The sequence below is a fragment of the Onthophagus taurus genome, chromosome 1 (assembly GCF_036711975.1).
Source record: "Onthophagus taurus isolate NC chromosome 1, IU_Otau_3.0, whole genome shotgun sequence".
Taxonomy (NCBI): Eukaryota; Metazoa; Arthropoda; class Insecta; order Coleoptera; family Scarabaeidae; genus Onthophagus; species Onthophagus taurus.
The window spans coordinates 17022116-17046243 of record NC_091966.1 but is presented as its reverse complement, the minus strand read 5'-3'; the positions used below and the strand labels follow the sequence as shown (position 1 = coordinate 17046243).

Sequence of the window (24128 nt, the reverse complement as noted above, 5' to 3'; positions counted from 1 at the left end):
TTTTAGAAAAAAAGTTTTAGTATAAAAATTGTAGCAAACTTTATTCTTAACAATATTGCTACTTTGCACTTTTGCTGTCAGATGCATAAATATCGAAAAAAATTTAGAAAGATTAAAATTACATGAAATCGTGATTTTACATCTTGTAGTTGGTAGAGTACAAGAGTAGGAACGTTTTAAAAAACAGTTTTAGTATAAAAGTTGTAGCAAACTTCATTCTTTCCAATATTGCTACTTTGCCCTTTTGCTCTCAGATGCATGAACATCGAGAAAAATTTAAAAAGGTTAAAATTACATGAAATTGTGATTTTACATCTTGTAGTTGGTAGAGTACTGTAGTCGGAACGTTTTAGAAAAAAGTTTTAGTATAAAAGTTGTATCAAACTTCATTCTTTTCATTATTGCTACTTTGCACTTTTGCTCTCAGATGCTTAAGTATCGAGAAAAATTTTAAAAGGTGAGAATTAGATGAAATCGTGGTTTTACATCTTGCTGTTGGTAGAGCACAGGATTCAGAACGTTTTAGAAAAAAGTTTTTGTATAAAAGTTGTAGTAAACTTTATTCTTAACAATATTGCTACTTTACACTTTTGCTCTCAGATGCATAAATATTGAGAAAAATTTAGAAAGGTTGAAGTTACATGAAATCGTGATTTTACATCTTGTAGTTGGTAGAGTACAGGAGTCGCAACGTTTTAAAAAAATAGTTTTAGTATAAAAGTTGTAGCAAACTTCATTCTTTCCAATATTGCTACTTTGCACTTTTGCTCTTAGATGCATAAATATCCAGAAAAATTTTAAAAGGTGAGTTTTAGATGAAATCGTGTTTTTACATCTTAGTGTTGGTAGAGAACAGGATTTAGAACGTTTTAGAAAAAAAGTTTTAGTATAAAAATTGTAGCAAACTTTATTCTTAACAATATTGCTACTGTGCACTTTTGCTGTCAGATGCATAAATATCGAAAAAAATTTAGAAAGATTAAAATTACATGAAATCGTGATTTTACATCTTGTAGTTGGTAGAGTACAAGAGTAAGAACGTTTTAAAAAACAGTTTTAGTATAAAAGTTGTAGCAAACTTCATTCTTTCCAATATTGCTACTTTGCACTTTTGGTTTTAGATGCATAAATATTGAGAAAAGTTTAGAAAGGTTGAAATTACATGAAATCGTGATTTTACATCTTGTAGTTGGTAGAGTACTGGAGTCGGGACATTTTAGAAAAAAAGTTTTAGTATAAAAGTTGTAGCAAACTTCATTCTTTGTATTACTGCTACTTTGCCCTTTTGCTCTCAGATGCATGAACATCGAGAAAAATTTAAAAAGGTTAAAATTACATGAAATTGTGATTTTACATCTTGTAGTTGGTAGAGTACTGTAGTCGGAACGTTTTAGAAAAAAGTTTTAGTATAAAAGTTGTATCAAACTTCATTCTTTTCATTATTGCTACTTTGCACTTTTGCTCTCAGATGCGTAAATATCGAGAAAAATTTTAAAAGGTGAGAATTAGATGAAATCGTGGTTTTACATCTTGTTGTTGGTAGAGCACAGGATTCAGAACGTTTTAGAAAAAAGTTTTTGTATAAAAGTTGTAGCAAACTTTATTCTTAACAATATTGCTACTGTGCACTTTTGCTGTCAGATGCATAAATATCGAAAAAAATTTAGAAAGGTTAAAATTACATGAAATCGTGATTTTACATCTTGTAGTTGGTGGAGTACAAGAGTAGGAAAGTTTTAAAAAACAGTTTTAGTATAAAAGTTGTACCAAACTTCATTTTTTCCAATATTGCTACTTTGCACTTTTGATTTTAGATGCATAAATATTGAGAAAAATTTAGAAAGGTTAAAATTACATGAAATCGTGATTTTACATCTTGTAGTTGGTAGACTACTGGAGTCGGAGAGTGCAGGAAGTAAGCCCCCCATTTTTTGATTTTTAAATTTTTCATTGTTGTTCTAGATTGTTCTAGAGTTGTTCTACATTGTTCCAAAGCGGCAAATCGAAAAAATAAAAACTCCGCGAGAAAACCGAAAAAACGGGTTTTTTGACTATCTCCCCATTTTTGGAAAAATCTAATTTTCTCTGTTGTTCTAGTTATTGTTCTAGAAAATCAAAATTATGGGATACAGCATTACGAAGTTATAACTAAAAATAGGTTTGACCGCCGAAATGTCTAGTTAATTGCTGTGACCATAGTTTTTCTATTATCAATTCCATATTAGAAATATATACTTATTATAGATAACGCAATCTGGAACAGCTATTATTTTCACTAAAACAACTCTCTAAAGGGCACTTTACTCTTTGAAAATTAAAGTTTTTGGAAGTTTCAGTCAGTAATTCTTGTGTCAGCGGTTTTATATTACGCAATAACAATTAAAAAGCATAGAACAATCTAAAATAACTCAAACTTTGTCGATTCAAATTGTTCTAGATGTGTTTTACGTTTAACACGGACATTAATTTTACAAAATCACGTATTTTTTGTTGCTCTAAATTGTTCTTGTTGTTCTAGGTACTTAAAATGCTTATTTAATCACTGCGGCTTTAGTTCTTTTAAAGTTTCATATTAAAAATTAGTACTTACAACAATTAAAACAATTCAGAACAGCTGTTGTTTTCACTAGAAAAACCTTAAATTTGAGTTGTGATATCGGACACGTTTTGTTGAATCAGTGAACCCAACCTTTAATATAATAATAGTTTTAAAAAATTAAAAAATATTGAATAATCTGACCATCTAATTTCCTAAAAATCACCTTTCCCTTTAAACTTATAATAATAAAACATAAGTTGCGATTTAAAGTGTATTTTATTTTGTAAAACTAAGTAATAAATTAATAAATAAACTAAACTAACAAAAGTAGGTTGGGCTGCCAAAATGTCTAGTTGATTGCTGTGACCATAGTTTTTCTATTTTCAGTTCCATATCACAAATACTTATTATACCTAAGCAATCTAGAATAGCTAATATTTTCCCTAGAACAACTCTATAAAGAACACTTTACTCTTTGAAAATTAAAATTTTTTGAAGTTTCAGTTAGTAATTCTTTCATAAGTTCATAAGTAAGTTTCATTAATATCTATTTCAATAAAAAATGTATTGTTCAAAATACTTGCGGATTCCACAGTATATTTCATAGTTTAGCATTTGCCCGTACACACAATTCATTTAGAAATCATGTTGAGAATGTTTGCACAGATAGCTTTAGTTTCCTAAAATTATTTTTAAAAACCAGTTCTAGTAAAGCAACATATAAAAAAAGAGCTGAACTGTTAACAGGAATAAATTATTTTGGAAGCCAGAATATTGCTGGCGTGATAATAGTGAATGCTATTTCAAATATTGCGTTTCTTTGCACACAACTATTTAAAGAAGAATTTTGTTATTGTAGGACTAAAAACTGCAATAATTGTTTAAACGTTACTTTCCATAAAAACATAATTTTACCAATCGACATTGACATCGTAACAATATTTGGCTATGCCCGGCTATGCAAGTAATGCAAGTAATAGAAGTAAAGCAAGTAATAGAAAACTACATGCAAACTCTAAGCAACAATTGCAAAAAAATGTGGTCTGTTTATAGAAACAACGAATGGAGAGAACAATAAAACAAAATTAAGTGATTACGCACGCAATTTGTAACTCCACAACAAATTCTATATCCCCGCAGGTATCATCCATTGCGAAGGTACTCAATCTTTAAATAATGTAGGACACTACCCGGCATTTGTACCCTACAATGCCAATTGGATATTATTTAATGACTTACGAAAAAAATCCGTACAAGTTGAAAAAGCTATTGAAATAAATGCACAAATGTGGATATATGTTTATAAATGAGCAAAGTGATGTAACCGTATTATTCCATGATATTAGTTTATTTACATAATTTAGTTTATTTAGTTATAGTTTACCTTAGAATAAGTTATTGTACTAATATAATAATACTGATCGAATAGTTATTGTTTTATTTGTTAGTTTAGTTTATTTATTAATTTATTACTTAGTTTATACAAAATAAAATACACTGTAAATCGCATCTTATGTGTTACTATTATAAGTTTAAAGAGAAAGCTGAAACTTGTGATTTTTAGAAAATTAGGATGGTCAGATTATTCTATTTTTTTGGTTTTTTAAAACTATTATTATAGTAAAGGTTGGGTTCACTAATTCAACAAAACCTGTCCGATATCACAACAACTGAAAAACAACTTTTGTTAGTTTAGTTTATTTATTAATTTATTACTTAGTTTTACAAAATAAAATACACTTTAAATCGCAACTTATGTTTTATTATTATATGTTTAAAGGGAAAGGTGATTTTTAGGAAATTAGATGGTCAGATTATTCAATATTTTTTAATTTTTTAAAACTATTATTATATTAAAGGTTGGGTTCACTGATTCAACAAAACGTGTCCGATATCACAACTCAAATTTAAGGTTTTTCTAGTGAAAATAACAGCTGTTCTGAATTGTTTTAATTGTTGTAAGTACTAATTTTTAACATGAAACTTTAAAAGAACTAAAGCCGCAGTGATTAAATACACATTTTAAGTACCTAGAACAACAAGAACAATTTAGAGCAACAAAAAATATGTGATTTTGCAAAATTAATGTCCGTGTTAAACGTAAAACACATCTAGAACAATTTGAATCTATGTTCTATGTTTTTTAATTCTTATTGTGTAATATAAAATCGCTGACACAAGAATTACTGACTGAAACTTCGAAAAACTTTAATTTTCAAAGAGTAAAGTGCCCTTTAGAGAGTTGTTCTAGTGAAAATAATAGCTGTTCCAGATTGCTTTAGGTATAATAAGTATATATTTGTAATATGGAATTGATAATAGAAAAACTATGGTCACAGCAATCAACTAGACATTTCGGCAGCCAAACCTATTTTTAGTTATAACTTCGTAATGCTGTATCCCATAATTTTGATTTTCTAGAATAATAACTAGAACAACTAGAACAACCCAGAACAACAAAGAAAATTTGATTTTTCCAAAAATGGGGGGCTAGTCAAAAAACCTGTTTTTTCGGTTTTCTCGTGGAGTTTTTATTTCTTCGATTTGCCGCTTTGCAACAATGTAGAACAACTCTAGAACAATCTAGAACAACAATAAAAAATTTAAAAATCAAAAAATGGGGTCTAACTTCCCGCACTCGGAGTCGGAACATTTTAGAGAAAAAGTTTTAGTATAAAACTTGTAGCAAACTTCATTCTTTTCATTATTGCTACTATGCACTTTTACTCTCAGATACATAAATATCCAGAAAAATTTAAAAAGGTGAAAGTTCGATAATTGTGGTTTTACATCTTGTTGTTTACAATCGAGTATATCATTTCCGAGTCTAAAAAAACGACCATCTAAAAAAAAAGATAATTTTTGTACTATTTTCGTATGCTTTCGCAATATTTTGGCGTTTTAGCGGAATTCAAAAGTGGTTTCAAATCGGACATTTCGTATTGGCCAAGAGTTAAGCTTTCGAATGAGATATTGTTCGTCAATATTGGTTGGGACGTTCTCTTGTTATAATCAAAACACTACAAAAATAGGGTGCTATCTTCGCATAAGTAAGAATATTTACTATTAAAACATTTCAACCTTGACATTTAAAATTGCTTAAAGTACACAGTTATCATTAAGATTTGCATAAAATTGTTTATTCAAAACCATTGTCCTACTTATTAAGGGATAAAACGCCCAATCAATACCGTGGCATTTGAAAATGTCAATTGTAGTTTCTAATAGAAGCGTGGATGTTAAAAATTAAATCGTTAATGAATTATTTTTATTTTTAAATAGATATATTTCACAGGTGTTAACGTTGATAAATAATCAATTCTGGGTAGCCAAATTAACAAGTTGAAACCCGTTAAAACCGGCGCCTGGTACAGTCAAGCTTTTAATGTAAAAGCTCACGAGCTAGTGCCACTCTTGTGGCGAGTAGGTTAATTTAAATTTTTCCCTTCAGACGGAGCAATTTCCTTTTGGGAATCCTCAGCATACGGCGAAACCTAATCGACTTTTATTCAAAAACACCGTCGGAAGTTTCTTCTTTGTTCACCGATTGTTGCTCCGATAAACACCGTCGTACTACAAATTTGATTTATTACTTTAATTTTTTTATCGTTGTTTTGTTCATTTGTTACCTGTCCACGGTACTCTTGACATTGACCGATTTACTCGAAACCAGAACATCGGTTATATTGTTTTTCGAATAAAGAAAAATGTAATGTTAAACACAATTATTTGAATTAGTAGCGTGGGCTTATGGTTTTAACATCACCGTTGTGAATAACGTGTGTTGTTTTAGTTATTATCTTATATGTATATCAAATTAGTAAATATGACGTTATTTTGTATAAAAAATGGGTTAATTAAGTAGATTAAATTGAGTATTACTAAGAAAAATTTGTGTGTTTAAATCTCTTTCCTTATTTAATTACTCAACAAAATAAAATTAAAAAGGAAAGAATATCTGATATAAAAGTTTTATTAATAACTATTGTTCCAGAAATTGAGCCAAAAAGTATCTAAAATAAAGATAAAATAAAAATAAATTCATAACTGTTATAAAACTTGGATTAGAAATACGAAATTTTTAAAAGTTATATTAAAAAGAGTGTAGATTCAAATAAAATTTACCACACTTCTTTAAAAATTAAAATAGAAATGTTTTGGGTAATCAAGTCAAAAAGTGTTTAAATAGCAAAAATTTCATTCTTTAACGCAATATAACTTCATAACTTTTTTATAAATTGTGTTGGTATTGCAACATTTTTAGGAGTTACACTAAAATAGTGTAGATTTAAATAAAAAATACGACATTGTTTTTAAAAGTACCGAAACAGCAAAAAATTGAAGGCTTTAATGTTATAAAATTCATAACTTTTTAAAAGCTCGTCTTGGCGTCATAAATTTGTTAAGAGTTGTAGATTTAAATAAAAATACGATATTGTTACTAACATTGAAATAACAATGTTTTGAATGGTCGAAACAAAAAGTATTGAAAAATAAAAATTTAAATATTTAATAATTAGTTATAAATCGTAACATTTTTAAAAATTATTTTGGAAGAATTAAATTTTCAAGAATTATATGGTGAAGTGTGTAAATTTCGATAAACAATATGAAATTATTACCAAAATTGAGATAATTATGCTCTTGATGATCAAAACTATGATCAAAAGTATCGGAAATCACAAATATAAAGATTTTTCGAATTAGTAAAAACTTTTTTAAAGTAACCTTGATATAACAGTATTTGTATGAATTACAATAAAAAGCCTGTTAAATTATTAACATTATTAAAATTAAAATAAAAAACTTACAACTCATGACATCGAAAAGTTCCAAGAAATAAAGTTTAGAAAAATACTTTCATAATTTGTAAAAAACGAAGACTTTTGAGATTATAAAAACCATAAATTTATTAAATATGGAGTTGGAATCACGATGTTATAGAGTTTTACTAAAAAAACTGCAGATTTAAATAAAAAATTGCTTGAAACAAAAAGTTCGTTTTGGTCCAAAATGATCAAAAAGAAAGTTGACTGAATAGTTTGAGCATCAAAGCCCTTGATGCTTAAATAAAGTTGCTTGGCACGAAACATAACTTGTTCCTCAATGGTGCAGAAGCAGCTTTTTTTGTTACAAACTTGAACGAGAATAAATTGAAAATGATAAAAACATCAACTTTGACATGGTAGCGCAGGATCTTTAAACACAATATAAGTAAAAGGAAAACAACTTCCAGCACGAGGCGATGAAAGAAGCATAGGAAAGATCTATGATCACTATATCAAGGCAATCACAATAGAAAACCAATACATAGTCAATCCGAAAACATGTTTTCAGTTAGCCTAATAACTCACTTTTTTCTCTTTTGTAATTCGTTGAATTCGTGTTTTGAAAAATTATAAAACTGTTACAAAAGTCGAAGAGAGTCGAGAAAACGATAAGTTCACTTTTTCTTCTTCCTCTTTTTAAGGCCTTTGCCTTATACTCTATAATCTAGAAACCTGGCGTATAGTGAGGTAATCTAGTGGGCGGGCGTCCTGGTAGTCTGTTTGATCTTGGGATACCATCCCTTGCAATTTTCGGCAATCTGTTGTCATCCATCCGGTCAACATGGTTCCTCCATGCGCGGCGTCTGGTTCAGGACCATCGGACTATATCTTAGACCCCGCAGACTTCTCTGATATCTTCGCTTCTCTTATGGTCCCTCAGAGTGTAGCCTGCTATGTATCGTAGGGCCCTCATCTCTGCTGTTCGAATGATTCTTTTTGTTGTAAAGTTTTCAGCAATTGTTTCCACAGCGTTAGTCATAACAGGTCTTACGCAAGTCTTGTCGCAAATACCCCGATATTAAGTCATGTGGTACTTGGTAGCTGTTTTTTCAAATTGAAAAAGCATTCTCTATAGATTGTCCTCGTCCTCTGAAATCAACACGACATTGTCTGCGTACCAGATTTTCTTAGGTTTTTGTTTCCCAATGTGTATCCCTTTCCAATCTTCTTCATTTTAGTTATTAGTTCGTCCATAATCTAATTGAAAAAGGTAGGACTTAAGCTATAGCCTTGTCTTATTTTTGTCTGCATAGATATTCTTCGTGTCTTTCTGCCTTCCACTTATATTTGGGTCCAATTGTCCGTATTTAACACGACTATAATGTTTTTTATATCTGGGTGCACATTTTTCTTGTTGAGGAGTCTCACAACGTCTGGAAGTGATACGCGGTCCAAGCATTCGTAAGATATAAGAAACACATGTATACTATTTTGTTGTATTCTATAGATTTTTGCACGATCTGTCTGATTGCAAAGATGGCGTCTATAGTTGACCTGTTCTTCCTAAAGCCTTGTTGATCTTCGCTTAACCCATGGGAAGATATTTCTTCTTCCAGGATTTTTGTGAATAGCTTTAGCACTAAACCTAATAGCGTGATTTCCCGATAGTTTCCTAGGTCTTTTTAATTTCCTTTCTTAAACACTGGAATGGTCACTTTCTTTTTATTCCGTTGATATCCTCCTGCAGTCTATGATTTTCTTAAAGAGTATGTGCTTCAGCAGCTTGTTGGATATTTTATCTGCTCCGATAAGTTAGCTAATAATGACAAAGCTAAACTCTTGTTTATTAACGGAGTTAACCTCAAAATTATGTTGTTACTAAAAGAAATCATTGTTAAACAAGTTTGAATTGTCAAACACAATGAAATAGCTCTTCAAAATAATGTTCAATAATTTGCGTTAAGTATAATAATTTATTGGTGAAAATGGTAATTTTTCATGTTAACAGTATACTAGCAGCTAGAACCACAACTATTCTAACCCTTAGTGAACCTTCTTTTCCCTCAACCAGATGGTGAAAATCCTGAGAGCAAGGTGTAGTGGAATAATTAGAATTAGAAATTCATGTAATTTATAAAAATAGCATATGTTGAAGCAAAAAACAATAAACTCTGCGGCTCGTGGAGTAAGTATTTGGTCAATAACCGATTGTTTAATTGATGAGCACGCAGACTGAGTCATTGTAATATGTAATAGATAATATTGCTAGTTAGTGTAATTTTACCTTTAAATAAAGTTGGTTGTAGAGCGATTAATTTATGGTTTTATTAAAACATCATTAAATAAACTAATATGAAAACACCAAAAAGGACAAGTAATCACAAGGGCAGAAATGGCTCTATGTTGTTGAACATTTATTTATACAATTTTCACTCTGTGCTTGTTAATATAAGTTAATAAATAAGTAGGTCTTGACTCTCCTTATAATTCTTCATCACCCTCACGACGATGACAGGGTGGATGTATTTTTGCTATTATTTATTCTCATATCTAGAAAATAATAAGTATTAACAGTCAATTGGTTTCATAACTGATTAGTAATCAGTTATTATATTTCTTGGGTAATCACTGATTTATGAAAATTTATATTTCTAGTTCTGTTTCAATGTTAATAGTCTTGATTTCAGTGCTTCGGGCGTAAATAAACTTTGATACAATTTCTTCTAAACCGCAAACGTAAATCTACGTTGTTTTTTGTAAGTACAATAGTTAGTTGGAGTATACTTAATTATTTTGGTTAGTGTTTTTTACTGTACAATATAATTATGGTCAGAAAAGATATTTATGACTTCTGGTAACAAAGAAATCTGAAGTAAGAAAGCGGTACATTGGACCGCTATACATATATGGGAATATGGACTTGGAACGCAAAATTAGAGAGGAGACAGCTGATCGATTTCAGCAATAAACATAAAATGTCAGTCGTAAACACATACTTCAAACAACATCCTCGGCGACTATATAAACAGCGATCACAACCCAGTTGAAATGTATATGAAAATTCACCGTTTTAATCTTTTCAAAAAACAAATTCTTCAAAAGAAAATAAACGTAAAGTGACGTGAAGTCCGTGGTCTTATAGCAGAGAAATAAGATAATCGATTCCAAAAACTGCAAAAAATAAATTGGAATCAATTCAAAAATACTGATATATAGTATACACCCAGCAACAAAAAGCACCAATGGATAAATGACGAAATCCTACAACTTATGAACCAGAGAAGAATAGAAAAAAACAAAGATGTTAATAAATATTATACAAACACATTCGAAGAGCTTGTCGAGAAACCAAAGAAAGATGGCTTAAAGAATGCTGCGATGAAATTAAAGACCTGCAAAGAAATTGAAATTGAAAAAAGTTCAGAGCTTACCAATAAACAAAAACACAACAAAGGGATCCTAAACGACGTCAACAACAAAATCTTGATGTGGTTAAAAAAAATTGTTTCGGTGGAAACAATTAATATATTGTTTTAGTATCATCTAGTAACATAAGCATCAGTTAGTAAAGTCTCAAAATTACAAAAGAAGATGTTAAGCAAACCTTCGGACTCCAATAAATGGGAAAGCTACAGGCTCAGACCAAGTATATCAAGCTATGAAAATGATTGCAAGAAAAGATGATGAAGGTCTGATCGCGTTGACATTCACAGATGGTTGCCTAAAATCAACTTTAGAGACTACTAAAAGATTACCTAAAAATGCTATCGCCACTCAATGTGGTAATGACCATATGAGCTTACTAGTTCCTTACTAGTTCAAATAAACACCTCTAAGACAAAGCTAATGATCATCTCAAAGACGTCAAGAAGAGAGGGTCTCCTTATCAACGATATTCCTAGTTTAAGTACCTTGATATCAATATCTGGATGCTACAAAAAACGGGAACTGTGATTCCAAGAATGTAGTAGCAGCAAGAATCGAACAGAAAGAAAATTTTCCAAATGAAGAAGGGCTGCACTAGTAAATATTTAAACCTACACCATAGGATTACTTAGTGGCTATGTACATCTATCCAGTGTTCTTAAAAATAACATGGACAGAGAACATAATCAATGTGGAAATTCTTGAATACCGTTAAAGAAAAAAAGCTGTACCATTTGGAATATATAAAATGAGGTAAGCAACACCACCTTTTTAGATTGATTATTGAAGGCAAAAGTGGGGAATAGATCTGTAGGAAGACGTCAAAATTCATGACTAAAAGATCTTGGACAATGCGACAATGGTTTGGTCGCACCTGACTAACATTTTTTCAGCAGCATCAAAATTCATAATCGTCAATTGGATCGCCAACCTTCGTTCGAAGACGGCGCTATAAAAAGAAAAAGAATCCAGTATTAGTATGAAATCAATTGTATCACCCCAGCCACAAGCGACCTTCATATAAGCAGGCAAAGTCCTACATACTATGTTCTGAGATTAGCCGAGACACTGTGTTGATCATTTTCAGGTTGATTGGTATAAATTGTAGCGTCTCGGCCGTAGGTGGCAATGTGTTGGCCAGTTATGGGTTGATATGGGCTAAAACATTGCTTGCGACAGAACCGCAATGTGTTTATCATAGTTGGGTTGGTATCATAATGGGTATCTTGGGTTGATACTTTTCAGACACTATTTGAAAGTTCATCTAATATAGTACACCGGAATTTCTTCAAAACATTTTTAATGGTCCAAAAATTTATTAATATTATCGATATACACATTTCAGCAAGGTAAAAGGCTGCAAACGCAAAATGTTAAGGATGTTAACTTCAACATTGTTCTATAACAAGTATATTTTATTATCATTACGCAATAAAGATGTAAAATAACACGATTTCTGCAAAATTGTTGGTGTATTTTTTTATTATTCTTTTATACTTTGTAAGGGATTTGATTACTTTGAAAAGAAGAAATAAATCAATAATCAGCAAACAAAATAATTATTATCTCCATTTGATAACAAACTAAATCGAATTACGTATCTGTATCTTACGTAATTGTATATACAATTATTTTTTAACTCAATTATAATTATGTTGGAAAAACTTATATATAAATCACTTCAGATTCCTGTAACTTATAAATTAAGATTACCATATTTCTTATTTAATTTAAATTAGGGCACAAATTCGATTCGGCTCCATAATGTATTTTTATTACGGTCACCGCGATTTCATGCACTTGACCATTCTTGTCGGTTAGTAGGTTGGACTTCCGGTTAAGAATTAGGGCGCACGATATCGCTCCAAGTCAATCAAAACACCCTTTATTAGACATTCAGGGCAAAACCTGTTAACCTTCGGATTTCTTGATAAGCGGAAAAATAGATTACATATAATCAATGAAACCACCTAATTATTTAAACGCTGAAACTATTAACAAAATAAATAATTAAAAAATAATAATAGTAAAATAAGTAATTCTCTGACGTTAAAATGAGCAAAAATTTCAGTCGACGACACGAAGCTTTGCGTTTCGATACTTGAAAAGTGAAAACTTAGGGAGAAGCTCGCTTCACTCGCTTTGGGGTAAAAATTCTTAAGACGAATACATTTCAGTCACGCACAAGTTAAAACGAGAAATAACTTTGCGAGAAGGGCGACAGGAAACACAACGATACTTCGAAGGAACGGCATAATTGAAATTCCGAAGCGAACTGCTTCAAATTTTCGTTACGAATCCGAGACGGAGTAAAATTAAAAAGAACGAAGCACCGCATAATCTTCGCTGATGGCACGACACGTGTTGCGACAAGTTTGCACCTTTATTCAAAATAGGAATTTCGAAATTAATATTCCGCACGCGAAGGACGATTAGTTTTCACACGCCCCAATATCGGATTCATTACAATATAAATAGGAATCAGGGCGAGGATCAGGGAAAAGCGTATGTTTTGCGGATGTCTAAAATTGGTGGCGGAGCCTATGGTAAAATAACGACGGGAATAATTTCGGAAAGGATATGTGTCGAAGTGACGAACACTTCCGTATAAATAATTCATACTGTAATAACACAACCAAGCTAAGTTATTATATTTTGATATGTTTAAGTTATTTTTAGTTAAAAATTATGAAGATAATTTTTTTTACTTACTTTTAAAATGTACCAAAACGAAAAACACATAAAAATACACAAATTTAAAATTATGGGGCACATAAATACACAAATCCAAAAAAACATCAAAATTAATCTCATGGTGGATTTATTGGCTCAAAACTTGCACTATGATAAAGAGGAAATTACCAACTACAAGTGAATAGAAAATAATTATACCTTCCTAGTTTTTTTGTTGTTGTTAGTTTTCGATTATTAAGCACTGCATGTGAACTCGTCATATTTATAACGATTCTCATTAAATTACGTAACCATCAAGGTCTTGTAAAAAACGAATTTTCGATATAAATACAGTAAAATCTCGACATAACAGATCTCGTTAGAATGGATTTCGGATGCAACGGACAAAATATTTTTAAATCATATTTAAATATAGATGTAAGCGCTCCCATGTTATTTCCGCGTTATTTCCCAAGTTGCTCTATTCCATGTTTATAGATAAACTGGGGGTATTCCCCGAGTTATCTATACGATGTATAAATCTAGGGCGGTAGTTCTACATTTAATTGTTATTCAGCGCTAGATAGTTGTTTATTTTTATTGGCAAGATGTATCCACGACTATTCCTCAGAGCTATTCAATGCTAAAAGGTTTTTACAAGAGAAAATACCAACAATTAAAAGTCTGATAATAACTCAAGAAAAATTAACTAGTAAAAAACCAACTTACTTGTTTAATGAGGCTAGGGAATGAGCAACGTTTGACTTCATAACAAACTTGTTAAAAATGTTTTTATTTAAAAAAAAAATTGAAAATTACTAAATTTGTCCATAATAAAATTGAATTAAGAATTACGTTAACAATTTAAAATTTAACACACAACCCTCGGGAAATTACACGAGGACATTACACGTTAAAATAAGTTGTTACAATAAAAAACACGTTTTTTAAAATACGGCGTATGCTACATGTCAACCACAGCGCAAACTCCAACAATTGGAAGATAACCAGCGGGAAATTTAAAATTTAAAATTAAGCAACAATGTAAACCAAAATTATATTGACAAAAGTTAATGAAATTAAAGATTTAATTTAGATTCAAAATCGACTTATAAATAAACCATGTCAGTAGAAAAATTAAAGTTGTCAATACTATTATTGTGTTGATCCGAGTCACTATGGTGTTGGTTGGAATTATCCTTAGCAAACAAATATGCATATATGTTGCTGAGATTATTTGTATCATTTTTAAAGTTAACCGTGTTTTTGGTGTAGTTGATATTCCAGAAAAAGCCTATTATGATAATTGGGTTCCGAATCAAGAATCTTGACGTTATCAAAATCAAAAGAATGTTTACAGTCAATGACGTGTTGGGATAGAGCACAACCGGTGTTTGATAATCTACAATCACTTTTATGTTTCGAGACTCTGCTTTTTAGCCATTGTAAAGTTTGTCCAACGTATTTTCCATCACAGTCATTGCATGAAACACAGTAAACAACATTAGACTTTAGTTCCTCAAGGGTCCTGTCCTTTAACTTAGAAAACTGGCTTCCCAGTTTGCTTTCATAACATTCAACGATTTTAACATTCTCAATACATGAAAGAGCCTGTTTTAGTCCGTTACTCAGTTTCTCGATGTAAGGAAGTTTTTTATAAACAGTCGAAACAGTAGTAAGTTGTGAAGGATTATTTAAGCTTACTTCACGCAGCTATTAGCTTAATTAGCTTAATCGGATAACCATTGTTAATAAAATTATTTTTAAGAAACTGTAAATTGTTATGTAAAAATTGGTGGTTGCAAATACTGGTAACTCTGTGTTTCATACAACGAATGGTTTTGTGTTTTATGTGATGATTCGAAAAATAGTTTAAATATCGTCCTGAGTATGTTGGCTTTACATACCAGTCAAACTGAATGTTATTATCAGGATCCCGAATAACTTTAGTGTCAAGGAAGGGTAAGCTGTTGTTAACTTCCCTTTCGATTGTAAATTGAATACTCTGATGAAAATTATTAAAACACGTCAAAATGACATCCACATCCTCCCCATGAACTCCCAAAATCAAATCATTAACATACTTCTTCATAAATTGAATACGAACAGAATTATTTTTAGTCAATATTTCGTCCAGCGCGTAGTCCATCACTATCAATGCTAAAATTGGTGACAATTTTGATCCCATTGGGGTACCTTCAATCTGTTTGTAGGTCACATTATCAAAAGTAAACTTAGAGTTCTCAAAAAGTATTTTTAAACCCAATAAAAATGTATCTTTATCCCAACAACAAACTTCAGTTATCTTTCCTCAACAATCCTATTTACCAAATCCAAAGGTATAACAGTAAACAAACTCACAACGTCCAGTGAGATCAGGATATGGTCCCGTTGGAGGCTGTAACCCCTAAACTCTTCCACGAATTGAAAAGTATTCGTAATATTGTAAGTAGTTCTACCACAAAATGCTAGACTCAAAATATCAGCCATGTGTCCCGATAAGCCGTACGATGCAGTGCCAATTGAAGAAATTTTTGAAGTTAACAACTTAATTAACGTGTAATGTCCATCTTGTTTTCCCGAGGGTTGTGTGTTAAATTTTAAATTGTTAACGTAATTCTTAATTCAATTTTATTATGGACAAATTTAGTAATTTTCAATTTTTTTTTTTAAATAAAAAAATTTTAACAAGTTTGTTATGAAGTCAAACGTTGCTCATTCCCTAGCCTCATTAAACAAGTAAGTTGTTTTTTTACTAGTTACTTTTTCTTGAGTTATTATCAGACTTTTAATTGTAGGTATTTTCTCTTGTAAAAACCTTTTAGCATTGAATAGCTCTGAGGAAGATTGAATAAACAATCGAAATATTAGCGCTTTTAGAAAGTTGTTTCATTAATCATCATTTTGACCGTTAAACCCGATAAATTCATCGTTTTTGTTTATTTTTATTGACCTAAACGTGGAACTAACACTAGTCCTAGATCCTAGAACTAAAAACATTCGGGTTTATCCGTACATCTCTTAAGATGGCTAAACTCGAATATTTCTAATTCTTGGTCTAGTGTTATTTCTAATGCTAGTGTTAGTTCTAGTTTTATTTGTTATTTAGCGCTAGATTGTTCTATATTTATCATTGAACTAAAAGTAAAACTAACACTAGACCTAGCCGTGCGTCTCTTAAGACGGCTAGGTCTAGTGTTAGCTTTAGTACTAGTGTTAGCTCTAGTTTTAGTTGTTATTCAGCTCTAGATAGTTGTGTATTTTTATTGAACTAAATGTAGAACTAACTGATACAAAATGCAACGGTTCGAATTTGTGTGCATTAAAATTTTCCGTTAATCGAGATTTTACTGTATTATTAAGACGAATTATACTCAAAACTTTTCCACTTCACAAAACTTTTAATTGATAAATTACTGCGCTCGAACTAAAAGATTATAATAAATTAATCCACTTTTTTCTCATTTTCTTACTCAAAATTGGGTTAACTAGGTTTAAATTTAACGCGTGCAAATTGGTGTATTGCACCTGACGCGGATATAACGATTTAGTATAGGAATAAATCGCTAGAACTATCTCCACGGAATCTCTTATCTAATTGCAAGGTTAAACACGAATCCGGTTGTAAGGTTAAAAAATTCGGAAAGTTCGAAACTAAACGATTAAAACGTACATGCAATCTAAACTGCCAAACTGAAAATAAAAACGTTTTTTTTGTGTACTTACAATGTATGTAACTTCTTTAATGCAAGGACGAACGTGATTATTTCTCGATTGTAAAGTCTTCATCTTTGAACTCAACACTGATCCAAAAACCTACGTAAGAAATTGAGTTTGAATACTAATCTAAACAAACTCCTTATTTTTGGCAGAGCTTAATGCCTCTATTCTAAGTGGTCGAATTTTTCAGAGACATAAAATTTATTTTCAGAAAACAAAACTAAAAGAAAAAAATGTATGTATCGATAAAATATTTATAAATCAACGAAAAAAAGCAAAAAAAATTAATACTCACCTATTCTGTTCGTAGAAACGCGTTGTTGCGTGTGTGAACTTTCCCATGCGAGATATTTTTTGATTCTACATGAGACGACACGTTGTCGGGTTTTGAGAAACAAACTTACACATACGACCTGATCGTAAGCTTGCGCGAGCTTTTTAGGGCAAGCCACGGGCGCGTCGTGCTTTCGAAAGTGCCGCCTCTGGCCGAAGTCATCGAAACGTGCAAAATATCTGGTGAAATAGGCGCTCGTGTGTGCCAAAGGTCGCACCCTAACATGCGCGCTATTATCCAACAAAGATAACAAGAAAATTATAAACTGAATCAAAAAATTATTCAATTAGAACTTAAAAAAATTATTTTAAATTAAAGGTATTAAATAAAAACTTTGATTAAAATAATTATTACATTTAGTTATTAAACGTATATTCACTTCAATTAGATGATTAATTAATGCTAAATTTAGAATTGGAAAGCACGCAATTAGGGTGTGTTTTGATACTTAGAAACGCACGAAAGCTCTAATATACGCGTTTACGAATACACAATCCAATTAACGATGATAATTTATTGAGCGGCTTTAACTTTAATTGCACTCGATGAATAGTTAAATGAACGATTCTCGGTTTTGTAATCGTTTTCAATTACATGTACGCATTAAAATTACGAACGATGACGCCAACAAGCATTGTGTGCCAAGACTTTTGTGTTTGCGTTAGAATTAGATCCGTTAAACGTACGTGGTGTAAGCGTTCGTTCACTTAGCTCAAGTGTAATGAAAAAATAGGTATGATTCATTTCTCTAATATAGAAGGTGTTGTAAACATGTAAATCCGCTTATACTAAATATATTTTTGAAAATAATAATGTTTACTAGTATAATTGTTATAAAATGTCGGTGATTACAGAAAAATTTGTACTATTTTTGTACTATTTGATTAAAAAAGAATTCATCATTATAGACGAACAATTTTATTAAAAATTTTTAAAATTTCTTAAAATTTTAGTTAACGTTGCGATGAACCTCTGAGTAATTTTACATCAATATACATCATCATGCCTGAAATTCAAAGAAGAAAAAGCACACTTATGAGACTATTGACAAATACCGGCTGTTCCGTTAAGGGTACAGAGCGGCTGTATCTTGACAACCGTAAGGCTCAAAGTTTGTGAAAAAAGCCCTTATAAGCAAAGTGAACAAGAGAAATAGGTGGAATTTGTTTTGAAGTTCGTAATTCGACCGCTAGAGATTCAGAAAGTTCAGTTTTTAATCGGGAAACTTCACTAGGATGTGATACTTGCCAAAATAACACTAGTTGTTTATATAAATGTAGGGTCGCAACTCATTTGTTTTCGAGCTATGAGCTGTCAAAATTGATCCAAAAATTTATATTTTGTTTTGTATTTCGGCTGTAAATAAACCGTAGAATTTGAAACTTTGTACTTAGTTACTATTAGTTAAACTTATTTTCAAACCCGTGCGACGATAGCAACAAACTTTTACCCGTAATTTCCTATCTACTTTCTTAGCTGATATCTTCCTTATAATTAGGGATAGCGAAAAACTAAATGCACCACTTGAAAGCTTGAATCTTTCTCTATCTAAAACCGGGTTCGTATCGGATTCGTCTGCCGATAAGTTGATATTAAGATCAATAAAAAATGAAGAACACCGCGCTGTACTTAAAATAGCTCAAAATTACCAAACTTCAAGGCCTTGTGCAATTGTTACGAAACCGAATTTTAAAAAACTGTTATCACAGTCAGAAAGGGCGCTCCTTCAGCTATCTTAATCCGGGTTTTCGTCGGTTAATATCTATCGGCGTCATGCTTAAATCACCCTTAATGTCCATCCCTACACGCAGAAACGCTTAAATACTCTTCCTCTAAACAACTTTCTTATTTGATAGGGAGAAAACTATAGAAACATATCTATCTTATTGAAAATTTTCTGCTCTTTCTAGTGGTGTATAACACGCGGCGATCACGCGCTTGCACACGTACATTTTTGGCCAAAAACTGCAAAATTCATACGTTTAAGCGATTTTTAAACCTTGTTCGGGTCGATAACTTTCTTATATGAGCAGGAGAAAACTCTAGAACCATATCTATCTTATCGGAAATTTCCTGCTATATTTTAAGTACAGCGCGGTGTTGTTTATTTTTTATTGATCTTAATATCAACTTATCGGCAGACGAAACCCGGTTTTAGATAGAGAATGATTCAAGCTTTCAAGTGGTGCATTTAGTTTTTCGCTATCCCTAATTATAAGGAAGATATCAGCTAAGAAAGTAGATAGGAAATTACGGGTAAAAGTTTGTTGCTGGGAGGTTTGTTGCTATCGTCGCACGGGTTATTTTCAAGCATCCCTTAAACTTCCCTAGCGCCGCTTAAGGGGATGTAATTCACCACATCCTTGATTTTTTTATAAGAACTTTTTAACGCTATGGAATATCAATAAAAAAATATAAAAAAATATGGGTTGTAAAGCTCATTCTTTAGTGGTACTTTTTTGTCTGTTTAGTATTTTCCTTAAAGTTAATACTCTCCTTGTAAAAAATATAAAAATTTTTCAGGAAATCACAATTAATTGGTGTTATTTAGTTAGTACTACTATCCGTGCAAAAAGTCAAGACCCCTCACTTTAGAGATCGATATCTTCGCAACCGCCCTATAAAACAAATTGCGACAAAGTTTGTTGTAATCACTGAACATTTCTACGTAACATATGTTAATTTGAAAATTTTCGGATCCACGGTTTTCTTTTTATCGCGAGTTAAATGAGTACCCGATTTTTTACGGTATCGGCAACTTTGTCAACTTTGCGATATTTTTTCTCGAAAACTATCGTACGAAAAAATTTGAATTTTGAACAGGTGATAGCCTGATGTGTTCTTAATGAGTGGCATATTTTATTTTTTCGATATTTCAAACAGTTTCGCGAAAAATCACGGTTTAGTAAGACGCCGTTATGTCGAAAACGGCTGGGTGGATTTCCTCGCGGATTTGACCAAAATATATCAAATATCGAATTCCGTTATCAGTTTTTCAAAATTAGAGCTCCCTAATTTTTTAAGAGCGATCTATTGGAATTACAAATTAAAGAGAAACAGAAATAAGCTCTGCGGGGTGACGGGGGTTCCGTCCAATTGGAACAGATGATGCGTCCCAGACAGGACGTCGCGCCTTGTTTCTTTATGTAGGTAAGATAAAGGCGCGACGTACTAAATCTTTTCGTCAAATAGTTTTAGAGATTGCCAAAAATCACTCTCAAAAAATCGGGTACTTTTTTCACTTAACTCGCGATAAAAGAAAAGCCGCGGACCCGAAAATTTCCAAATTAACATGTGATACGCAGAAATGTTGACTGATTACAATAAACTTTACCACAATTTTTTCCATCAAGCGGTTACGAAGATATCGATCTCTAAAATGAGGGGCCTTGACTTTTTGCACGGATAGTAGATCCTAGTAAGTGCACAACTTCCATAGCCAGCTATAAAGAAAAAATTTTTTTTAAATAATAGCAGCACTTTACAGTACAATGTAGCATATTTTATTTTTTTACGCTAAAACTATTATCTTTAAGGAAAAAACTAAAGAGATAAAAAAGTACCAACAATGAATAAGCTTTACAACCCTTCTTTTTCTATGTTAATATTCCATGGCGTTAAAAAGTTGTTATAAAAAATCAAAGGGGTTGTGAATTTCATCCCTTTAGAGGGCGCTAGGGATGTTTAAGATATGGTTAAAAATAAGGTATTAACCAGTAGTACATAAATACAAAATTTCAAATACTACGGTTTACTTATACCCGAAATAAAAGATAAAATGTAAATTTCTGGCTCAACTTTGACTGCTCATAGCTCGAAAACAAAAGAGTTGCGACCCTATGTTTATATAAAAAAACTTGTGTTATTTTGGCAAGTACTACGTCCTAGTAAAATTTCCCGATTAAGAACTGAACCATCCTGTATGTCATAATAAGGAAAGGGTGGACAATCCGTTTTCATATGTTTACATTTTAATATGTAAGACGGTTTAGTTTGAAACAAATAAACTAGAGGACGTTATCTGCAGCGGTTACATATTTTTGTGATTTTTTAAAAAAAGTAAAAGGGAACGATACTACTTTCACATGAAATACACCACCCATTAAGAATTAGACTACACTTTTGAAACTTCGGTAAAATCATGCTTTATTATCAACTAAGAAACGATGAAAGTTTAGTTGAAAAAAAGAAAACAAAAATTATCATTTTTCAAGAAAAAGCTAGTAGTGGGTTGCATCCCCACGCGCAGCTATGCATGTATTAACTCTTCTACCCATGCTCGCTATTAACTGGTCGATGTCCTGAGGTATCTCGTTCCATGCAACCTCTAGATGGTGTCGATGTTCATCCAGATTCTCAGGAAGCCTGGATACTTGTCTTAGCCGACCCATCATATCCCAGACATCTTCAATCGGCGGCAAGTCCAGGAACCTTCTTCTAACCACAGCAGTCTACAACGTCTGCATGAAAGGTACTAACACCGGTTCCAGAACGTTTCCGATGTAACGACGTGCGTTTAATATCGCCCGCGAAACCGTAACCCCAGGTGTTAAGGGTGTGTGTCGTCTTTGAACGAACTCCAAATTCCGTCTTTCCCCTCGATGTCGTCGCACCCTTCTACGACCATCATTCACCCATAAACAAAACCTTGATGCATCACTGAAGACGATGTGATTCCATTGATGGTGGGTTCATCAATGGAATGACATCGTCTTTCATCCTTGCCGTTCTTGACACTATGCAAGTCTGGCTGCTTTATGGGGAGGTGTTAATGGAAGCCGAAGGTAAGGTTAATGGAACGGTATTAATAAAGCCCAAAGGAAGAATTTCTCTTGTAAACAGTTGCCATCGACAAGTGTCGGTTCAAAGCTCTCATCCAATCCACAGCAATCGATCTTGTTTGAAATCGATCCCTGGTAGCCATCCGCCTAAGGAGTCGGTCTTCACGTGCGTTGCTTCTTCGGGTGAGTCTTCCAGCAGGACGGCGTCTCTGAATACTATTCTTTGGACCATAAAGACCATATCCGAGCAACTGTAATGTGGTCCCGATTCAGAATTCTCCCAATCTCTGGGAATGAGAGACCTGCTTCTTTCATACCGATAATTCGGCCCCTATCAAAGTCATTGATATGGAAAAATTTCAACGACGTCGCACTGGGCGTCTACTTGACAGTTTAACAATCAAATAAACGGACAGTTTGTGGGCAGAAATTCATTAATGCTAGGAAGAAAATATTAAAGTTGGAGCTAACAATGGTACAGGAAACATAACAGTTGAGTTTCTTCGGTAGGAACTTTCATCGTTTCGTAGTAGATAATAAAGCATTATTTTACCGAAGTTTCGAAATTGTAGTTTGAATTTTAGTGAGTGGTGTATTTGGTGGAGTGCTACCCAATATGGATTGCAAAGTAACATATTTACAGTTTGTACTAATGAGAATCGCTCAAATTTTATTTATGTTACCAAAAACGGATTGATAGTTTAGATAACGATATTTTGTTAAAGAGGGAAATCGATGGTCCCGGTGGGGGAATGGTCGATACACCGTCATATCAATTGAAATTGCTCCATTATAATATTGAAGTATTAAAAAATAAAAGTCATGAACTTGAATCCTTTTTAAAAGACAAATCATTTGATTTACTATGTTGAAATGAACAGGGTGTCCAAATTTCGATGGGTTTGCAGGGTATCGCAGTTATTATGAAAGATTTTCTGAAACTTTTTTCTGAAACTTACAAGGGCGCAAACCAAATTTTTATAACCCTCTTCGTTTTTGATATACAGGGAGTGTTTGAAATTTACGATTTTCAGACACCTCCTGTATCTCGGCTATCCGAGGGCTATACGGGTCAGGCAAGGCAGTTGTGCGTATGTGAATCTTATGGTCTGGGAAATCCAAGCCATGCTTATGTCTTCATAAAAGAAGTCTACTTCCTCATTAGTATGGTGTGGTGGTTGGTACGGCATATACCTGGATAATTTTTATACAGTAGAGACGATTTATTTAATCTTAATACTGTATACAGGTGTATCTGAATGACTGCAACAAACTTCAAGGGGTGATTCTTTAGTGAATTTTAAGGGTACTTTCATATATGAACCATGGACGACTTCGGCCCCCTGGGGAGCTACGCCCCTCCAAAAATGGCGGAAAATTATGGTTTAATTTAAAGTCGCCCATGGTTCATATATGAAAGTACCCTTAACATTCACTAAAGAATCATCCCTTGAAGTTTGTTGCAGTCATTCAGATACACTCTGTATATGTATCTTGGAGATACTTCCTTAAGAGGCCTACCTAGCTGGCAAAAAATTCGGAACGAGATTCGCTTGTGAACACGCGTAATGCGGCAACACCGCTCCATATATGTATACACGATCGGGATGGCGCGCCAGGCCGATGGCGGTTAGGACTGTCCGATTGTCGGGTAATTCCCTGACAATCAGCGACGTTGATTTTATTCGGAGTTGATTGCATTCAATTGCATTTGACGAGTACACGACGAGTCAGGTCGATTGTTGAAACAACGCTGCATTAAGGGGGCGGTTCAAAGCGTCCATTTTTATATACGCCGGGAGAGGTTACGTAGATGTACATTCACGACTTAATGCTACATATTTATAAAAAAGTAAATACGTAGGCTTGAAGTACATATATTACTC

The 24128-nt window shown here is 32.4% G+C and overlaps 1 protein-coding gene and 1 long non-coding RNA gene across 3 annotated transcripts in view; both read right to left on the bottom strand.

The window, feature by feature from the left end:
• The window catches only part of LOC111415754 (ankyrin repeat domain-containing protein 33B-like), a 74073-nt gene extending 56382 nt beyond the window's left edge, over nucleotides 1-17691 (bottom strand). The window contains exons 1-2 of one of the 2 annotated variants that reach the window (XM_023047600.2): nucleotides 17423-17691; nucleotides 17134-17347 (exon numbers count right to left, since the gene is read on the bottom strand). In XM_023047600.2, coding sequence (XP_022903368.1) covers nucleotides 17134-17196 — 63 coding nt within the window. In that variant the 5' untranslated portion in view covers nucleotides 17197-17347; nucleotides 17423-17691. The remainder of the gene's footprint in view (nucleotides 1-17133; nucleotides 17348-17422) is intronic. The other variant, XM_023047601.2, reaches the window with a different exon arrangement.
• Nucleotides 13539-14292, bottom strand: LOC139430798 (uncharacterized). The gene is made up of 2 exons (XR_011641171.1): nucleotides 14137-14292; nucleotides 13539-14050 (listed from the first exon to the last, which is right to left on the bottom strand). It is a non-coding gene; the product is annotated as an uncharacterized lncRNA (long non-coding RNA).
• Nucleotides 17692-24128: the final 6437 nt, after the last annotated feature.